Here is a 21,335-nt window from a genome sequence, read left to right as displayed (position 1 = left end):
TGGGTAACGCCTATTAAAGCGCTTCGATGCGCCTACGAATCCTCACTGGCAGTCTCCTGGCAAGCGGTTGTATGAGTGGGATGGATATAGTGTAGCCAATTCGTGTGTGGAAAATGGCGGTAGGACCTTAAATAGCCGATGAATCCTTACGGCAGCAAACAGTAGCAATTGAACCTCACAAGCAAAAGGATCTACAAAATAATAAAAATGTGTGATTTTAGCATTGAATATATACTGAATCGTGCCGGCGATAGATATATCGGTACAAATGCTTCCGTCGGTGTAATCCAGCATCTTCAGCGGGTTAGCCGGTTGCCATATCATCATCATCATCCTCATCCCTATGCCCGTCCAGCAAATTATGAGAGTGATAGATCACCACCAACTAGTGTTCCAGTTAATACTGATCCTCCGTCAGCTGGGCTCGAGGATGGTCAGCTGCCCATCATGTACGATTGGCTACAATATACACGCTACCATCCGCCCAAGTTGCCACGTGCCATGCGAACTGGAGGACCTGCCAAACGAACTCCTGGACGTCTGCCACGTATTCCCTTTACACCCGCTCAGCTGCAGGCTTTGGAATCGGCCTACAAGGACTCCAACTATTTGAGCGCAGAAGATGCAAATAAGTTGGCCGAGTCCTTGGATCTAACCAATACGCGAGTGAAAATCTGGTTCCAAAATCGCCGTGCTCGCGAACGTCGAGAGAAACGGGAAAAGGATGAAAGCTGCGACTCCACATTCTCATCCAATGCATCCAGTCCGGAACCGGAAATGATTGTCATTGTTTAGATGAAAATTTAAACCAGAAGACTATAACTTACTCTTTCTTTAATGGCTGTTACTAAATACATAAAACGTGTGTCTTAATGTACAAATCATTTAACTAGTTATTAGCTATTCTCAATATATAAAATATAAGCAAATAAATTTTGTAAATAATTCAATTAAAATTTGTAAAGCTTACTCTATAGAAATTATTGAAATTCAAGTCTTTAATGGGAAGTTTAACAATTTTTTGCAATCTTTGAAAAAAGTTTTGATTGTGATAAAGTTGGAAATGTTAATACTTTTATAAGAAATTGGGAAATTTTGAAAAGTATGCTTAAAATTTAAGGTTGATAAATATTTATTCTAGATTTGGATCTAGATCTAGATAGGGAATATCTTTGGGACAATAGACTGTTATTGATAAGTATTGATTAAAACTGATTCTTGTATGATCTAGGTTTTTAATATGCAAGCTTTTTAAGTGAAAGAACTGGGAAATATTTCTTTGATAATGAAATGAATCAAAAGTAGCTGAAGTCGGCCAATTTGTTAAAAATTCCATCACTGACTTACATAATATTTATTAAATAATTTATATTTCATAGTCAGTTTAATATTCCTTATTAACATAAACGCTGAAGTTAAATGGTTTAATAAATGAATATCAGTTGATTGAATTATTCAGTTAGAAATTAACATTAAATTTATTAAAGATGTGAAGATGGGAATCATAAATTTTCTGACTTAATTTTTTTTTAAATACATAAACAAAAACATACATACAAAAGTCCTTTATGTTTAAATGAATTAAATTAAATAAATCGAAAATAATGTTTAGATTGAAGGAATGAAAACAATAATTTTTAATTTAATTAATTTTTTAAATTTCATGTTAAATTGAATGAGTTTTAAAAATAATTCAAAGCTATCTCTAAATTAAAGGTAAAAAAAGTAAGACAGAAAATTAAAATGAAAATCGGCAAAACAAAAAACATGAAATTTTGTTTATTCTATCAATTTTTTCCATCGTTGAAGATATAATTTCACCTGATGCAAATAATACTCAAAGACATGGAGTAATACAATATTTCATTGCGGAAATAGTAAGGTTGACTTTGTTTTACATAATGCCTATGAGAAAGATCAAAGGAACCCCAAATACCACATATGGGAAAATCTATGTATGAATGAAAAATTCGGAAATTCGCGTGCCCGGAAAAAAAAACAGCAACTGAGAAAAATGAGATGGCAGAGTAGGAGGGCAGAAGGGCTAAGCCGATTTTGCAATTTGTTGCTCGGTTCGTGGTCAAGAATAATTTGTTTTTCCGCCTTCTGCCTTTTTGTTGGCAAACATGCAAAAATATCAGATTACAAATGCAAAGAAAAAAAAAAACTATTTATGTATTTGCCGACATTCTGAGCTGGAGGGGGGAGGGTAAGCAATGTGAAATTTTTGAATACTGAAAACATATTTTGCTTTTCTTGAAGATCCTTGAGTTGGCCTCAAATGAGTTTAGAGAGTTTACGCAAAATCCTAATCTCCCCCAAACTAATCCGCCTCAAGAATGGGCAGGAAGGAACTGGAACCATAAGTGGACAGCCAGTTCAGGAAGATGGCATTACCAGGGGCCACTTATGGACATGTGAATGAAAGTGATATCAAAGTTTCCAACTGAGGGGTTGGACTAGTCAAAAACTATCTTGTGGGTTGTGGCATATGTTGGTTGTCAGCTGAAATGTCTGCATTTTAAAAATTTCCATTGCCAACATGCGCTTTTGAGTATTTCTTAAGCCGAACCTCATTAGTTGCAGATAATTCGTGTAAATTTGTGAAATCGGCTTATGATTTGCATTCAATGAACGAATGTTTATGTTACTAATCTAGTCCTGTTTGTCAAAACAATGCGGCAATATTTATTCTAATGGCGTAGAATAACACAGTAAGTGTCCTTTCTTTTTGGCCCACAAATCTCGGCGCAGGCGCATGCGACTAATACCAAAAACTGGGTCAAGACAGTCGAGTGGTGAAGAGGACCAGACTCCGCCTGGATTAACGTAATTCCCATTTTTACGTAGATTGAGGTAAGCGTGCAGTGTAACGGGCTTAACGGGGCGTCAGCCAGGCTGGTTCTTTGTCCTTACACAAAGTGGGCACACAAAATGCAAATTCTTCATGTAGTTTACAAGTTTTTTCAATGAATTAATTCCTCAATATAAACGTTTTTGTTCAGGTATGTCTTTTTTTGTAACTACATATGTACTTATAAGCAAATGTAGGTTTATTTCCTATCAAAAATCATAACTAAAGCAATACAAGAAGAGTGTCGAGGTGAGGCTGAGTTTTGAGTCTTGAGTTTTTCCCATTATTGTAAGTTACTTCTTTTTATCTTTTTCATCTGCTTATGATTTTGTATTCGAGTTTAGTTTATGACAAATTGTAAAACAACGACTCATCGATTCTTTCAGTAAAAAAACAAATAAAGCAAAGCCAGATAAAAACCAAGATCATAATTTATACAGGGACTGGTTTAATTTGCCGTTTTTGCCAGAGAAGGCTTTTAAAAGAAAGAAACATTTTTAATTTGTCAACTTTTGTGGCTTTTGGAATAAATTTTCTTATTTTTAATAAATATTTTCCAAGTGTTTTACCTAAGCCTCTTGTTTTTCTGCAACTTTTGTGGCTTTTGGAATAAATTTTCTTATTTTTAATAAATATTTTCCAAGTGTTTTACCTAAGTCTCTTATTTTTCCGCAAAAATCTTTGCTTTATTAAAACTAATTCACTTTGTTTGGGTGAAATTTACTAACATTTCAGTGATACTTGGCCCTGTTCACAGATTTCTTAAAGACTTCTCTAATAATAATAATTTTTTGTATCGAATTTTAGTAAATATAGGTTTAGTACCTACATTCAGAACAGATTAACAGAAAATTTGAAATAGCGCCCATTTCCCGCTTAACAGCGCACTGTTAAGTTCAGTCAACAAGTTGGCAGCGCCGAATTGTAAATGTTGGCGGTAATTTTAAAGCAGATTATTTAAAGGCGAAAGAAAATAGAATTTATTCACAATAAATTATTCGAATTTATTCACAATAAATTATTCGAATTTATTCACAATAAATTATTCGAATTTTTTCACAATAAACTATTCGAATTTATTCATAATAAATTATTCGAATTTATTCACAATAAATTATTCGAATTTATTCAAAATAAATTATTCGAATTTATATTTGAAATAGTTTAGTTGACGAAAACACTTTGCTTGCGTTTTTGATGGTGAAGATGATAGCGATAATACCAGAACTCAATGGATGCCACCAGAACGGCCACTATGAAGCCAAAGATTAGGACTAGGAAACATCCTTGCATGTCATTCATGTTCACCTTGTGATTGGTTATCTGTCGTAGAACACTTTTGCCATTACACTTGTCCGAATTGGGGAGATTCATCTGATGCCAACGCTCAATAAAACCCATGCGAAACATGCGATCGATGTGAAGATTAATGAGATGCAAGTAGGCGCTATTTAATGGGACAACTAGGCCAATCTGCTCATCGACAAAGTCCTCCTTGCCCAGGGCAAAATGACATTCCTTATCTTGCTCGAAATGTTGCTGGACAATCAATTGCAAATTGATACGCCAATCTATATTGATCCGTTGGCCACTTTTCACAGCATCGATTCTCTCAGATTCTGCATTGTTGTAGATAATGGCTTTCTCCATGAACCGCTTAAAGTCCTTACGTGTTGTGGTCTTGGTGTATTTCTCAAAAAACGTTCCATTTCGTAGGCCATACTGGGAGATATGCTTGTGGTGTGCCAACTGAGTAAGATAATCGATTCCGGGCTGATATTTGGGAAAAGTGAGAAATGCCACAAGATTGCCACAGTAAGTGGTGACCAGGACAATGACCACAATCCACCAGAAGCCCACTATGAGGCGTCCACTGTCTGCCTTGGGCAGATACATGCCTCCTTGCTGGAGCAGAGCTCCGAGTACATACCAAAAGCAGCTCTTGATCGTAGATAAGCCTCTGATACGTAGCTCTTCCAGAGGTGCCAAACGATTAATGCCATACAGAAGGGGAGCGGTCAGTATAATAATGCCAACCAGGCATCCCCAGGTCTCCTGGGTAAATGGAGCCGTAAACAAATAAATGCGAGACACCTCATCCGGTTGGCGGGTAATAAAAGTGTATTTCTGCACACTGATGGGCTGTGTGAAATTAAAAAATCTCTTCTCGGGATCATAAATGGTGGCAGCCACAGCGGCCAGAAAATATTGATTGCCCTGGGCCAGTTCAGTCACACGACTGGGAATGCGATATGTCATTGAGCCTAGAAGTTCCATTTCCTAGAAATATTAAAATGAATTTCAATTTATTCTATTACTTATTTCATACTTACACTTTCGTTCTTGCTCTGGCTAATTGCATACTCATCCTCCCATGACTTGGCTTCATGCAGTTGATAGGTAAAATTTAAGGCACGACTCAATTCCCGTACTATCTCCATAACTATGCCCTTGGATTCGACTATGTGACCCAGACTATTTTTGGTCAGGATTTGCCAAGGTGGATTCTACGAGCATTTCGAACCAATATATAATGATAATATATTCCTGATTCAAAGACTCACATGTACGGTCAGAATATCCATGGTGATGTTCCGAAAATGATGCTCAATGTGAGGAAAGGTTAGCTCCTGGACCACAAATCCCAACAAAGGGCTCCAGTAGCCAATATTAATGAAATCAAAGTTTCTATTCTTGGCATCGCGTGTTGGAGCTACGAATGGGAATGAAAAAATATCAAAAATATTAGAGTGAATGAATTAAGTGATATATGTACTTACCAGTGCGAAATTGCCGACTCTCTTGAGTCTTGCCCCAGGTAATAGCCGTATCAATACGCCATCTGGCACAACTAGCACATTTGCTATTCAATTTAAGATAATCCTGATAAGAATTCAAGAAGATCATTTGTCTATGTGAAAGATGTGAAAGACAAACAAAACGTCTACCTTCATATACTCCAAAAGTTCATCTTGTTTCTCTTGCTTAGTGAAACGTATGGATTCCCATTCCTCATCAGATATTTCGCCATATATTGATTGCTCTTCCGATATCATCTTGGAAATAGATGTCACTAAAGCCATGCTAACCTCGGATATAGTGCAATTCAATGTGTCCTGACAATCGGGATATGTCTCGTTCAAAGCAAATGCAATGTTAGCTCCCTCATCGAGATTTATGGTCACAGTGCTGGCATCAAAATCGCGACGCAGTTCCTCCAGCACAAAGAACATCCACTGGTTGCTCACATGAAACATATTCAATGTTTCTGCTATTTCAATGATATCCTCATGGAATTTGGATATCACCAGGAATTGTTGATGCTTCTGTTCATGCTTGGGCATTGCAAATTGGCCTAATGCCTGCCTCAGAGCCGTACGTTTCTGTTGGCCATGCAACGAATCGTTCACTTTGTAGAGTATCAACGAAATGGGAGCTATGTGATTGGTAGTACTCTCATGAACTATGCTCTTCACCAGCACAGAGTTCTCGTCCACTATGAAAAAAAACAATTTCAATGTATTTAAAGACTTGCAGTCGATTTATATACCCACAAATGGTTTGATCTACAAAAACGACAGCAGTTTTCCATTTAAGTATTTGCTGGACTTTGGCATCAAGTATAATTTGTGGAAACTCATCACCATGCTCCACCAGGGGAATCTAAGATCACAGAATTAACATAAAATTCTCTTGTATTCTAAAATCTTACCATAATTGCTCTATTTAATGGCAATCTGGGGCAATCCGAGTCTGTTATGGCAATCAATAAGACGGATGTCTCTTGTGTGTTCTTATAAAAATTCCAAGTATTTTCACAATCAGTTACCGTTATTGCAGCCAGGAAATCTTTGTATATCAGTCTCATTAGTGAGTTTAACTGAAGGGTTTTCATGTTGGTTACCTTTTTTTAAACGCACAGAATTCCAGGTAAAATATCGTACATTAATACCGCCATTTCTTAAATTCTCACGTATTATATCGCTTAGTATCTTCTCAAAATGGGCCATAATATTTTGTCCATGCATGGTCATATAGTCATGATCAACCACAACAGCTTTAAGTTAAAGAACTCTATTAATTCAAAGTATTTGAGTTTAGTTTTCATTTACCCAGAGAAGCATTTGCGCTTAGAAATGAGGAAAAGTCATTGCAATCGACCGAAACTAATAAACTCAACTGCAGGCCAAAAATAAGCAAAAGTCCCAATGTTGACCTCATAATAATTTCGTCTTCTCTTACGGTTAACAGCCAAAATGAAACTGAAAAGCGAAAGTTCAATCAACCAACAAAGTTAACTTTATCCCTTTTGTATGGGAGGACTATCTAAAATCAATTAAAGTCGTTGTCCATAAAAAATTCATTTCGCACCATAAACGCATCAATGCGATGCATGTGCTGTTGGTCTATATGGCTAACCATTGATTGACAGTTTGTGGTTAGGCATCGAATGTGGGCAACTAGACCAACTTGGATCCCACCAAATGTCATGTTATGAACGAGCCGGAAAATTGCTTACAGGTGTCCTTATCCAGGTGTTCTATTAGGTCTGTATACCCTTGTAGAAAATTAAGGCATATTTGTTTGGGTTAGTTAGCTTACGTAGGAGAGAAACTACGAGTTCTAGTCGTAAGAAAGGCAGGTGTTAAGAGGGATCACCTCACCTGCAAGGGTATAGAGATATAGATAGAGATCAAAATCAGATTCAATTAATTAATTCTTCATAATATGTATTTATTTAGCATACAATCTTCGTCGACCTATTCTTAGATTCCAAACTGATTGCAAGTTAAGCCGATGAATAAAATCACAAGGTCTTATGCCTTTCACGATTTTTCCCAATCAATCAAAAAGGTCTCCAAAATCAACCAAGTTATAGTAACTAGCTTCATTCCTAGTAACTGAAGTTACTTAGAACAATTAATTGAACTAAATTTTTTCTTAGAGTATTCCAATTTCGTTATGGTCCAACAAAGCCCAACAAAGTCAATTGTTTTTTTTTACTGTTGTATTTTTGTTAACTCTGTTTTTATTTATAATTATAAGTAGCTATGTATTTAATAAGAAATGGTTTTACTGCTTTTCGTTTTCTGTTTTGTTTTGTGTGTGAAAATTGCCTGTATATACGATAATTACATTTTACAATCTTATATTCTAGTGGAAATAGATCGAAAGGAAAAAAAATGAGATAGATGGTGTGAGATTAAGGAAGGGCATAAAGGACACAATGTTTCTGGGATGTTAATACCTAGAGACTAAGTGTTTACAATTGTTTTGACTTAGGTTAAGGTTTACTTGCTAATAATTTTCTGTTTATGGTAAGTTGAAAATGTTTAAATTGTGGTTCGGTATATACTAGATTGGTAGCTTCTTTTTGTTTTGCCTTTGAATTATCTATAATTATGTCTATTAGGTCAATTCCCAAAAATGCTTTTAAATATAAATGCATACGATTTCGTTTTGTTTTTGCTTGTTTTATGGTCTTGCTTACAATCTGCTTACACAGGAATTAAAGTTAATATCATCATACCAATTTATTCGAAATTATTCGAATCAAACCATTTGATTCCTTTTCTCCCCTTTAATAAGATGTTATCCAAGTGTAAGCTCACCTAAAATCTGTGTATAAGTTGTGTTTTGTATATGATTTTGCTGAAAGATTAAATTACGAATGGTATTGCAGTATAATCTGGTTTTGTCTATATATATAAATTTATATATATGTAGGTATATATATATAGTATATACGATTGTATATTAACATTGTGCAGAACTTTCATTGGTGGATTCCGAAAGGTATATTGTATTTCATTGTATATGATTTCTAATTTCTACAATATTTTCCCAAAATTGTTTGCCAGTATTTTTGATATATGTATTGTATATATATATATATGTATGTATATATAGATTTGTTTTTGTAATTTTTTGATACTATTTTCTTTGCATATCTGATTCATTGTCTATTGAGGGGTAGCATTCGCATTGAATGCCCTTTATTTATTTTAAACCCATTCGTCATGGGTTTACGACTTTTCTCATTCATTTAGTATGGCACTTAAACGCTCCTCCACGGCTACTTTGCGTGACTTCCACACAAACTCGCAGACGGCAATTACACAGGCCACGCCCATGCCGCCCATGAGAACCACAAATACGCCTCCCACATTGGCCAGGCCCAATTCATTGGCAGCCGATGAAGATTTTGAGGTCTCAACTCGACATTTACCGCCGCCCCGTTTCTCCTTCCACCATTTGGTTTTCAGTATATGCAATTTGCCCTCTTCTTGCAGTTTTAATATGACACTATTGATGGCAGTGCGATAAGGTGAATCTGCAAAAAACGTCATTGTGATTTTCACCTATTTGAAAATGATCCATTTTACTTACTAGGCGGTGTGGCTATGCCATAACTTTTGGTATCCAACATTCCTCCTACTTGGGTTAACTCGCAATTCCGTTCGGTGACATATTCAATGGATGTGGATTCCATTAGAAATGCGTAAGAACCTGCAAGTTAATTGAACTCTTAGCAAACCAAATCGATCAGGAGAAGCTATTTCTATTTACCTTTGCCTTTGGCCACACGATCAACACCTTCTCCATTGCTGGCTGTAAAAACTGAAGGACGTGCCGACTCCATGAATGACCACATGCGTTGATATGTCGATATTTTAGAGTCCTACGAGGTAGATAATGATATATATCAATTGATTTTTAAATAGTTCCTGTTGATATTCACCCTGAAAAAAGCCGCTGTGCTGCCTCCCTTTAGGGCACCATATTTAATTCTCGTCTGCTTGGCCAAATCCTCGGCACTCTCAATGGGCGAGTCCATGCGTTCGACAGTTAGAAAAGCAGCCAAGTTGGCAGTGTACGAAGAGATCATAATCAAGGTGAAAAACCACCAAATGCCAGCAACCATGCGTGTGGAGAGAGCCCTGCAATATACCAGATAATCATTAGGAAGACATAATAAAAGCAGTTTCAACTTACTTGGGCAAAAAGTCACAGCCCTGTTGCATAAGTGAGCCAATGGCAAACCACATGCAATTGAGTAAGGTAAATTGACTCTCCACCTTCTCGCCATGGGCATCCGTATAGGCAGGCCATTCGTAAGGCGTAAATCTGTCGAGAACATAGTAAAATAATTATTAAATTTAATTACATAATTTGGTAACCCACTTTGCTAATATGAAGAGCAACACAGAGACACCCAAATAGGCTGTGGCCATATAGATCCAGACATCCAACGATAAAGGCGATAGGAAAGAGAACAAATTGGGTGGCTGTTTGATCGGTTTGCGATACAATATCGATACGCCAAGATTCATGAATGGTGTGGTAAAATCGACTGCCTGTTCTCGTTCAAAGGTGATGGTTAAGTCAGCTATGGCCAGATCAGCTCTTTGCTCTAGCAATTCCCGTATCATGCCATTCCATTCCCTGCCAAAAAGAAGAATCATTTGAAAAGAGATCTCTATGATGATTGCAGAGTCGAACTTTACCCAGTCATTTTGTTGAGACTACCGTAGCTGCCATCGGGAACTAATTGAATTTTGTAATTGAAACCCAATGATTTGGAGATTTCATGTATCAGATCCACTGCATAGCCCTCAAATTGATCGTTGCCACTTAGAGAAACAGCCGACTCCTTGCGCATGCAATAGGGATTACTCTGAAAGAAGCGTTGACATGGTCATTAGGCCGACTGCGAAGTGAGTCTTGGCCACTTACCAATATGGTGGTTACCACCAATGTTTTATTCTTTAAATTGGCCTCGATCTCCTGCTGTTTTTGACTGAAAGTCCGTGTGAAATTAATGCCATCCGGCAATGTGGAATTCCAAGTGCCAATTTTACGTATTCCGGCTGGTGTCAATTCCACAATGTCCAACATGAAATCTGTGCGGAATCCTTGATGATCGAACTTAATGACATTTGTCAGGCCTTTCATCTCGACGATTTTCATGTAGTTAATTAGACTGAAACCATGTTGCCAAGTACTCTGACCATCGCAGCTAATGGGATGTATATCAATTTGCTGAGAAGTATCGAGATCGTGCAATGCCTTGGCAAACAGATGCACTGCATCATACATAAGAGCTGTTTCCGAACGGACAGTGGTTAAGTTTGCCGAACGCAGCAAGCCCTTCTCATCGATGCTCCATTGGCGGACCACGTCCGAGACGATCTTGTCATTGATCAGACGAAAACCAGTGATATTTGTCCCTCCATAACGAAACTCATCCAGATTAACGGTATGCAGATCCAATGATGTCACCAAATAACTATGATAATCGCTCATCATGCCAATCTGTTGGGCCTGTTTGAGTACCTCGTGAATGCGTTCCGTCGAACAGTCCAAGACAATGTGGGCCTCGGCTGAGTTTTTAATTTGCTTGAGCAGCGGTCTATACAAGAAAAGGAGAACATTATAAGTAAATCTCTTTGGCTAAGTAAAAAACCTAAATACTAAACCGATAATCTCCACTATCGCTCAATTGGCGCACTGTTATGGGAAACGGTGTCATGCCATGTGCCTTGAGCAGCTCCTGCAATCGCACAATCCCATCATTGTTCTCGTAGATAATGGTGAATGTCTTCCAGCCCCAATGCCGCACAATATCCACATAAGCCTAAGTTTAAATATAAAACGTGTAAACATCAAAAGTCAAGCCAAAACACACTCCAGACATACCTTGGATAGCGTATTTGGGTGAGGATAGAGATTTACTAGGCAACTTTCTCGTCTTAGCCGGTAGTCCCAGCGGTTTTCCAAATGTGGTATCTAGAAATGTATGTGTGCAAGATAAAAAGTTGTATTTTTAAAGGATTTTATTGCCATGTTGCCCCTATTTGTTTTTCCGAGCTGTCGCCTCTCGGTGGCTCTGGCTCTGGCTTGTTGTGGGTTGTGGGTGAGGACATTCCACTTATGTTCAATGTGTGTGTGTGTGTGTGTGTGTGTGTACGTACCTCCATGTTGTCACAAATGCTCTGTACATGGCTGGCGGTATGCGAGGATTGTGGACCAAATATTGCAGCGACGCCAATGTTCAATAAACCACAAACTGTAAAACAAACAAATAAATGTAGTGAATGTACATTCATGGCCACATCGAGAGAGAATTGAGAATCCAAAATGAAATGACAACGACAACATAAACATGTCTTTAAAGACGAACAAACATATATTCTATTTTCCCTAAAGTGTTTTGCAGTGGTTTAAAAGCCAGATCATATATGAAGTCAATAAGCTAGTCGCCATATTATTACAAAAAAACTTTTGTAATTGAGATTTTGGATTTCAGTAAGTCCCCCAAGCTATGACAAGTTGCAAATTGATATCATTGTAATGCGCTTTTGTGTCCCATTCCCATTTTCCATTTCCAACGCGAAGAAGATTATCTGAGGATGAGAGAAGGCAGTTTCCCTCTTCCCCCCGACCTAGCCGGATAATAAAAAAAAGACCAAAAGTGCAGTAATAGATGCTAGTAGCTAGTAACATTCAGTTCAGCCTCGTTCGCATATATAAAATGCACTTCAGTATGACATAATTCCATTTTGCCTTTTCGGCTCATGCACATCCCCATTTTGCCTCATCAAATTTCACTAAGCACGTTTAAGTGCAGGTGCAGTTAGGCGAACATACAGGTGGATGTGGTTAATAATGCAATCCCCTCTCAGTGTGTGGGTGTGTATGTGTGTGTGTGTGACGAGCTCAACCCAACTCGTTACTGTCTGCTGAAAAGTGGTTTTACTTTAGCCTTTTTTTTTTTCTCTTTTTCTTTTCGCAAGGCATGTGTAAGTACATATGTGTGGTTACTCTCGACATCTGCTTTGATGTCATTTGTGTCTCATTTATCACACAATGTGTTCGACATTTAGTGGCAAGATTTTACGATTATCTCTCAACATTTTTAACGATTATCAAGAGAGAGTAAAGTCCAGCTACTGGACTGACCTCTCCTTGCCATTCTATTGGCAAAACTATTCAGTACTCTTAAGTCTTGAGCATCAAAAGAAAATTCAAGTAATTAGTTTTATATTTTCTTGACTCTTGTAACTGGATTTTCAAAGCCAATTAATGTTTAGTCCTTTGTGGACCTGCATATCAAAGGAATGGAAGTGACTTTCAACTTCCGCAACAAATATATATACATATATATATGTGCATACTTACTTTGTAGAAAAGTCTGTATGCAATATTTGAAAAGCAACTGGCCATAACTCATTGTCAACGAATGTCAGTTGCAGGCTCCTCTTGGGTTTTGCGGATTTATTGTATACGAGTCTCCCACCAACTCTACCTCACTCCTCTCCCCATTGTGTGTGTGTGAGTGTGTGCTTTGAAAAAGTGCAACAAAATTGCAAATTGCTATCGAAGTGATATGCAAACCAAAGCAAAGTGCTCAATATCCCAAGACGACGATTAGCATAACATAAATCGCAAATCAAATGAAATGCAAATATGTATGCGAGAGATGAAAGAAAAATGAATTTTTTTTTAAAATCAAAAATCTGAGTACCTAAAGCAGTCAAGGCTTTTGTCTTTTATAACTTGCAAAGCTGAATATATACGAGAGAGATTATAATGGCAAATGCTTGAGAGATTATAATACCAATAGAATAATATCGTATTTAAATTGTCAGAAAATCAAACAATTCTCCGTTGGCATAAACTTTTCTACTTAAATCTGCCTCCAAATCCCTCGAATTACCAATAAATTTAAGGTGTTATTCCTATTTCTGTGCATTAAATCGTTAATTTAAGTTTTGCTTAAATTATATCTGACCGATATAGTATAAATAGGTGATAAATAGTTTGTATAAATGCAATTTCCATTGCAATCTTTTGTCGTCTTTGGGTTCAAAATAAAAGAAAGGGGCTTTTTAATTTGAATTTTTCTTATTAGGTATATTTCAGACTCCCTCAGAAACCAAATTTGTGGATTTTGCTTTTATACTTCTTTTTTTTTAAAATTAGAATTAAAAACAAAAAGGTTTTTATTTTAGCCCTATCGCAATTAAAATGAGTTCACTATAATTTGAATAAATAAAATAAAATAAAACATTTTTCTCTGTCCAATCCAAATTTTTACATATATATTGAGCATTTCTTCACTTCTTATTTAAACAAAGTTCTCCGAAATGTAGTTTTTCTAATTTATATCAGAGAAACGAAGCTTTTTTAGTGAGTACTTAAAAAGTTAAACCCTTCTCTAGTCTCTGGAAATTCTTAAATTTTGTTGAAATTTCTAATCATGTAGTTTAATTAAGGAAACAATTATTCTGTATAATTTTCTCCTTAAGTTTGATATAATTATTTTAAAATCTTTATAGAAAATAGACTTGGAATAGATAGACTTACCACGTTTGCCGGCATGAAAGCTATCAAAAGGTGAAATGCGTTCAATTTGGGCCACCAACTTGGAGCGCGGTAATATTGACCGGTCGGCATTGATGCGATCCACGGCTTGCCGGAAGGCCAACTCTTGATGGTCGTCGGAGGGATGAAAGAGGCCACCTGCAACATTCAAAATGAATGAATAAAAATGAAGATAACTTATACAAGTTTAACAAGAATCAATGTACTACGAAGTATAATTAAATGTTGTGGTTAAACTTTTGGGGGCGGAAAAAGGAAAACAAACAATACAAATAAATGGATACACACACACACACGCACGCACGCACACACACAAATACAGAGTCAGGCAGAAGCATCCTCTCGCATACCAACACACTCATACATTTTGTGATTATGACGGAAAAAAAATCGATATGCGGTTGAAGATGTTTAACGAATATCGAGATATAAATGTTCCAAATTCTTGGCAATTGATGCGAAAGTAACCAGTCAGAGGACAACTTACCTATCTTTATAATATCGGGCAAAGCCTGAGATTCATTGGGAATGTGAGCGATATGAAATATGAGCAACGGCAGAAACAGAAATCGCCATCGATGTCGTCCGATTGATAACATTTTGAGATTTGCCTTTTGTGGCCACTGCACTTGACTTATTGTCTAATAATTTGCTACTTTAACTAGTTAATTATTAATTTTTTATTTTTTTATATAAAACTCAGGCGGTAAAATTCCGCCGTTTGTTTATTGTGGTTCTGATAGTTTTACTATTTTTCCTCGTTGTCCTCTCTATTGCCAGCGAGGATGAAACATCCACTGAGCAGGCAACGTTTAATTTGCCCTCTTTTATCCTGTTGCAGGCTGCTGTGCCAAGGTTTTGGGCTGATGTGGGTGGGCAGTAGCATCTAAATGCCGGTTGACAGTTCAAACAGCTGCGCAAAGGATGCTGAGAGAGTGAGAAAGAGAAAGAGAGAGAGAGAGAGAGAGCGCTTGAGAAATATTGGTTGAAGGACTCTAAGGGTTGCATTACAACTTAACTTTTAAGCTTTTTAGTAAAAAAGGGATGGTGTAAAAACTGGATATACACTACACACTGCTTAACCGACAAGCTTTCCAACAGCTGATTGTAAGCAGTTGGTTTTTAAACGTTTTAATAAGAACTTTTTTCTGTTTAATCTTTGAATTAGTAACAGGAGAGTTTTTTTTATAGGATTTCCTATGGTAAACCTTAACTTACACCTAACTTACAATTAGACCTAACTTAGACCTAACTTAGACCTAACTAATAAGCCATTAAAGTATTTCAGTCTACAAGAACTGATGTAACTCAATTAGAAATGTTTAATCATATCAGTTAGATTGGTCTAACTATTTCATATATGTATAATGTCTAGTCTAGTCAACTCTTTGGACTCCTTATAGAGGAAACTCATGCGATATTCGATTCCTTATTGAATGGCTTCACATATTAAAGCTGCATAATTTATGTAGGATCCTTCTTTAAACGAGTCTTCACCAACATTTGCCTTCTGTGTGCCTTCAGTGGTAGGCAACAACAAAAAAAAGTAAAAGAAAGGACAAACAAAATGCCAATGCTCATAGTTGAGTTCTTTTCAGCGAATTCCCGTTGAGAATTTTCGCTTAATGTGCCTGCCAAGAACACTTCGGTTCGTTCTTCTCTTCAACCTGGTCCTGGTCCTGGTCCTGGCTACCCACAAGCAAAAGAGAAAAAGGATTAAACGAAAAAGAACCAAATAAATAAAACAAAAAAAAAAAATCCGAAAGACGTAATTTTAATGCAACGAGGATTTGATACTCTTATATTCTTTAATTATCGTAAATCCTTTTAAACAAATGAAAACAAGAAAAAATTCGTTTAGGAGTTTCAAAAGATATATAATTCATATATAAAAACAAATTATCAGTTCCGATATAAAGTTTATCAAATCTGCAACTAATATTTGAGCTTCTCTCAGAAAATTGGTTATTGCCTTTTTAATAAGCCCAACAAACTTGAAAGCCAAAGAAATGAAGACCATCTTTAAAAAGGGTATAAAAAAGTATTCATTATTATGCCATTGACCATAGTAAAAGTGCACAAGAAAACCAACAACAACAACAACAACTGAAAGAGAAAAGAGAAAATGTAAAAAAGAAAATGTAAATTGCGAACGCGTAAAAGTGCGAATATTAACAATTTAACAAACAAAAGCAAGGGTCATTAATAACACAACTGCGATGCCGCATATATTATTCACGTATATACATATACATACATATATATGTAGGTATTTATATATTATGAGTCCTTTAATGCCGCAAGTCCTTTCAGATAAAGCCGAGCATTGTATTCGACTGGCCTGCCAAATGAGTTGGAGTCGAAGCCAACCATGGTGGAAAACAAAAGGCATTTTCCTTCAAGTGCATATTAAGACACTAAGCAAAACGACTGTATAAGTACTCTTCAGTTGAAATTGAGTGAAATAAAAATGAAACGTCAAGGTAAGTGAAATTTTACAGCTAAAGAAATGATATTTGAGATAAAAAATAACTTCCCATGGCAACGGAAATGAACATTTTGATATAAAACCTGAATATAGCTGAATACCAACTGTCAGAAGCTATTCTCGCAAAGGTTATAGCTACTCCTGGCTATAAGAATCAATTTGATGTGCATAAAATGGCAAAAATATATGAAAAAGTGGAAGCGGAGCCATTGCTGGTAGTTTTTTTCCAAGATAGAATGCATAACTTAAATAACTTACCTTAACTTGTTTATTAACAATAGGAGAAGGCAAAGCAGTGAATATAAAAAAAAATAAAATTTTCCAAAAAATTTGTCTTTTAATGAACTAGCTAAAAATATGTATTAAGAAACGTTTTGTTTTAGGACTGTTTATTTTGATTAAACAATATTAATGGCTAATAGAATTTTCTTACTGTGTATTAGTGTCTATTAGTGTGTGTGTGTGTGTGTGTATGTGTGCATGCCTTTGTGTGTGCTTTGTTTGTATAATCATGCATATCTTGGGGCTCCGGTTTTTGGGGTTTGGGGGTTTTTTGGTTAGTGGCCATATTTACATTGGTCCGGATCTGGCTGGTTGTGCCTGTTTCCGCTTTTGTCTTCATACTCTCTCCCTCTCTCGTATGCATGTGTGAGTGTGTCGCATAAGCATACGCAGTCACATTCACATTCACATACGCATTTACATTCACTATTCACCATCACCTTCAGCTCACACTTTGTGGCCATGAAGTAGAGCAATGGACTGGCTCATTAATTTCAACATAACGCGCTCAACACACACACACAGAGAGACACAGACATGCATACATATAAATGTACATAGACGCAGACGCGGCCAACAAATTTTCCGCACACGCACACCATAAATTTTCACACACACACACTCATTGTGGCACTGTATGGCAAAAGCATCTCTGGCAAATTTGCTTCACTCTCTGGCTTTCATTGGTAATTATTTTAAATTAAACTAGAAAAGCACTTTTCAAGCAGATGCTCCCAAAAGTATGCAGCACGTTATTACCACCTGTCTGTGAATGTTTGAGTGAAATAATATGGTGTTAGTGCTTTCTTTTGCATAAGAGTGCACTTTGAATCACACATACAGAGGACAAGTCTGACTTGGCTGCTTTTGTGCAGTCCTTGCTTTCCCCTAGGGGCAATAATTCCAAACCCAGACACGGAGCAATTCAAAAGATGTTCAACCTGGGCCTGTTGCATTTGGCACTTGGTAAAAACCGAAATTCAAGTTTTATTTTCATTTATTGCTAATATGTCTAATACTTTGCATAAGGCAAGTTGAGAAGCAGATTGAATGCAATGTTAAAGAAAATTCAAGTGAATTGCCTGGCCAATGATTATTCATGTGAATTAAAAGCTTGAGTTTAATTTTCAGTTTTCCATTTTAAAATGAACTAATTATGTTTGCCTTGTATTTACTTTACTTCACAACCTTCTGCACGGTTTATTTTGCAAATATTAACCACATTTAAGGCTTACTTTTTATTCATTTCAATCCTTTTGCAGTGTTTCAATTCAAGTTTAGGTCTGCAATTTGAGAACTGGCTAACTACACCGCAATTTCTACACACTAACTTACAAACATTTTGCAGAAGATAACTTAATAAAACCTTTTGAAACAACCAAAGACATCAGTAATAGAGATTCAATTCTAAGTATTTTGGAAAAACAGCCAAGAAGAAATGTTGTTTTAATGTAGCTAAAACTAAAGAGCATACTCCTAGGACATTGCATTGTAAAAATCGTTCACCTCCTCCAAAAGAAGATACCCTTCTTTGCTAGGGTAGATTTTGCCTCGTGCCTTGTTCTCTTTTTCATTTAACTGGCCCTGTTATTATTTATTTTTCAGTTTTTCTTGCTTTTTTTTTTTAATTAATTAACCGTTTGAGGGAAAACAAACTTTTACAGCATTTTCAATTAAAACAGCTTCATTTCCAATTTGGTGCAAGCTTCTGACAAAGGTTAAAGTTGAGAATGCAACAGCCCTCAGACACACCCTCAAAATGAAAAGTTTAAATATTTATAACGGATTATATTAAGCGTTAATTAACTGCATGTTTTGCCAAATAAACTTTGTGTATAAATGAAAGAGAACACATATTTCTACACTCTACTTTGGCACCTTAAAAGTCCTTGATTTATATAAATCAAGTGCCACTTGAGTCGTAGACTCAGTTTCAACTATTAAGTAAGTTTCAACTAACTAAATCAGTTAAAATTTAATGGGAAATCAAATTTTGTAGTCAGTCCTTGCAAAAAGTTCTTTTCCCAGGAAAAGTTATGCCACACATACATATATATATTCAAAATTGCATTTTGTTTAACTAGTTCCTTTCCATATGCAAAGTACTCTTACTTTCCTGTCAATTAAATGGCGCACAAAAAGCCACTCAACTTTCTTTTGCCAAGTGTTCACTCGTTTCTTGAGACATTTATAACAGTTGCAGTCTTCTATTTTTTTTTTGGCATTGCCAAGGACTTTTCTATTAGTGACATCGACAGGCAACGTCACAGTCCCAAAGACACTGACAGAAAACTTAAACAAATTTCACGAATTCGTTAAGCTCATAGTGGACTCTTCTTGTTGATAAAACATTTCTCTTTTTTTTATATACATACATGCCTTCAATCCACTTTGTAAGCGATAAAGGCACATGTGAGTGCTGGCTAATATAAAATTGAATTTAAATAAATGGAGTCGAGAAGGTCGTAAAAGCCCAAAAAAAAAAAGAGCATGAATCGATGGCACACGTTTTTCAATACTGATTTGATTTGTTTTTTTTTTCATTCTACCACGTTTGTGTGTGTGTGTGTGACGCCCATCAAGACACACGCCCAGCACTTAGGCGCCATTTGATATGCAACAATCTTTGGCAGCAGCAGCAGCAGCAAAGAAAAATTTGAAGAAAACGGAAACCGGCATAATCATCATTATCAGCAGCAGCCAAAGGAGAAGTTAGACAAGAAGTGAAGTCACAGTGGTTGGAAAATTAGTTGTTTTCTTTGAGTTAAACTTTCAGGTATTCTAAAGGTTTGTAATTCTGAAATTAGTGTCCTAAACCAAAGGCCAAATAAATATATTAAAAGTTATTCTTTACCTACATTTATGGGCACACAACAAAGAATTATACAAAGTAAAGACGATTTCTGACTTTATTTTAACCACTGTGCATAATTTTCATTGTAATAAATCTTTGGGAAAAAAAATACTGTAGCACGAAATCGTTTTAATTTATTCATGCCACGCGCTTGCCATCGTCTGCCATCTAGCAGATTGAGTGGGTCGGTTGTTGAAAGTGTGATTGATTAAAAATGCAAAGGACTGCAGCATTGCGAAGATCCTTGTGTGCCTTAAAGTATGCAATGCATCACATTATGTAAATGTTGTTGTAACCAATTCCGAGGTAGAAGCAATAGCAGCAGCAGCAGCAGCTTACATTAATTAGCCGACAGGTTGTTAGCCAGCTAATTCAAGAAACGGCCTACAAATTGTCAGCTCATCTGGGCCCAAAGGCGGAGAAGGAAAACGGCCATGTGCCATGTGGGATAGATTTAGGCAATTAGCACTCAGCATGCTTTGCCACAATCCTTTTTCTCGACTCAACTCGACCTCGTGTGGGTTTGAAATGCTGCCAAGTGCTCAGCCCCCTCCCAGACCCTTAAAACTACCAGCGGCAGCAGCAGCAGCAGCAATTTAAAATGGCTAACAGTTATAACCGCGGCGGGTTGAAGGGGTGGTAGGAGATCCTGCCTGGTGCTTGTTGTCATCAACGTTGCTGGGGCAAGGTATGTAGGTATCTCTACATAGAACATGAACCAGATGCTCACTCTGCCTCTTTGCTTCGCCAGGTTGTGTAATTTCAAGTCGCAAGTGGCTCAACAACAGTTGAGGGTCCATTAAAAATGGATTATCTGTGTGATTGTGGATAGCTCAGTACTTTGGTTGGATTGTAGAAGTATCATCAAATGGTTTAATTCACGTTAACGTATTACCATGCCAACTTTATAGAATTTCTATCATCCATCCATCTATATAGATGGATATGAATTAATTATTAAGTTGTTGATATATAGAAGCAAAAATATCGCCAAGAACCGAAGAAATACATTTCTAATTTCTAGACTAAATGCTTTACAGAGTAAGTACATAGTAGATGAACTAATTGTTTACTTTGTCTATAAATCTGACTTTATTACCATTTCTATCATCTCTCTTTATATCTATAGCTTTATTTCTATCCCTCTTCATATCCATAACTTTATTGTAGCCTTCCATGTTGTTGCACTATGTCATCACTTTCACCTGACCTTAGCAACATTTTCTTTTTCTTACTGTAAACAATTAATTTTCTCTTAAATATCTGTTTGCTCATTTCATTATTGCCAGTGAAATATAAATGGAGGATAATCATTACACTCATTATTGTAAAGTAAATAATTCATTTTATACACAAGCCATAAATTACCTCAAGATAGATTATCCAAAGAAAACAAACAGACACTGGCAAAGTAAGGTATTTAAAATATTTTGACCACAAAGATAAAGCATAAACCAAATGCGATTTGA

General features: G+C 36.4%; 3 protein-coding genes across 3 annotated transcripts; 1 reads left to right on the top strand and 2 right to left on the bottom strand.

The window, feature by feature from the left end:
* Nucleotides 1-172: 172 nt before the first annotated feature.
* LOC6649619 (homeobox protein GHOX-7) lies at nt 173-920 on the top strand. Its single transcript, XM_047009241.1, has one exon. The coding sequence runs from the start codon at nt 208-210 to the stop codon at nt 793-795; it is 588 nt and encodes a 195-aa protein (XP_046865197.1). The 5' UTR covers nt 173-207; the 3' UTR covers nt 796-920.
* A 3,098-nt stretch (nt 921-4,018) lies between these two features.
* Nucleotides 4,019-7,075, bottom strand: LOC6649618 (ionotropic receptor 93a). The gene is made up of 9 exons (XM_002072115.2): nt 6,967-7,075; nt 6,759-6,911; nt 6,567-6,703; nt 6,409-6,517; nt 5,803-6,350; nt 5,635-5,737; nt 5,419-5,567; nt 5,188-5,361; nt 4,019-5,134 (listed from the first exon to the last, which is right to left on the bottom strand). The coding sequence occupies exons 1-9, from the start codon at nt 7,073-7,075 to the stop codon at nt 4,019-4,021; spliced, it is 2,598 nt and encodes an 865-aa protein (XP_002072151.2).
* Nucleotides 7,076-7,897: 822 nt separating this feature from the next.
* LOC6649616 (glutamate receptor ionotropic, kainate 2) lies at nt 7,898-15,050 on the bottom strand. The gene is made up of 13 exons (XM_002072113.4): nt 14,730-15,050; nt 14,225-14,380; nt 11,830-11,924; nt 11,555-11,644; nt 11,335-11,492; nt 10,592-11,267; nt 10,363-10,532; nt 10,040-10,300; nt 9,851-9,982; nt 9,597-9,795; nt 9,425-9,536; nt 9,245-9,364; nt 7,898-9,188 (listed from the first exon to the last, which is right to left on the bottom strand). The coding sequence occupies exons 1-13, from the start codon at nt 14,839-14,841 to the stop codon at nt 8,893-8,895; spliced, it is 2,577 nt and encodes an 858-aa protein (XP_002072149.1). The 5' UTR covers nt 14,842-15,050; the 3' UTR covers nt 7,898-8,892.
* Nucleotides 15,051-21,335: the final 6,285 nt, after the last annotated feature.

Source organism: Drosophila willistoni, chromosome 3R (assembly GCF_018902025.1).
Source record: "Drosophila willistoni isolate 14030-0811.24 chromosome 3R, UCI_dwil_1.1, whole genome shotgun sequence".
Lineage (NCBI taxonomy): Eukaryota > Metazoa > Arthropoda > Insecta > Diptera > Drosophilidae > Drosophila > Drosophila willistoni.
Note: the sequence above shows the minus strand (reverse complement) of the source record. Positions and strands in the feature narration are given on the sequence as shown.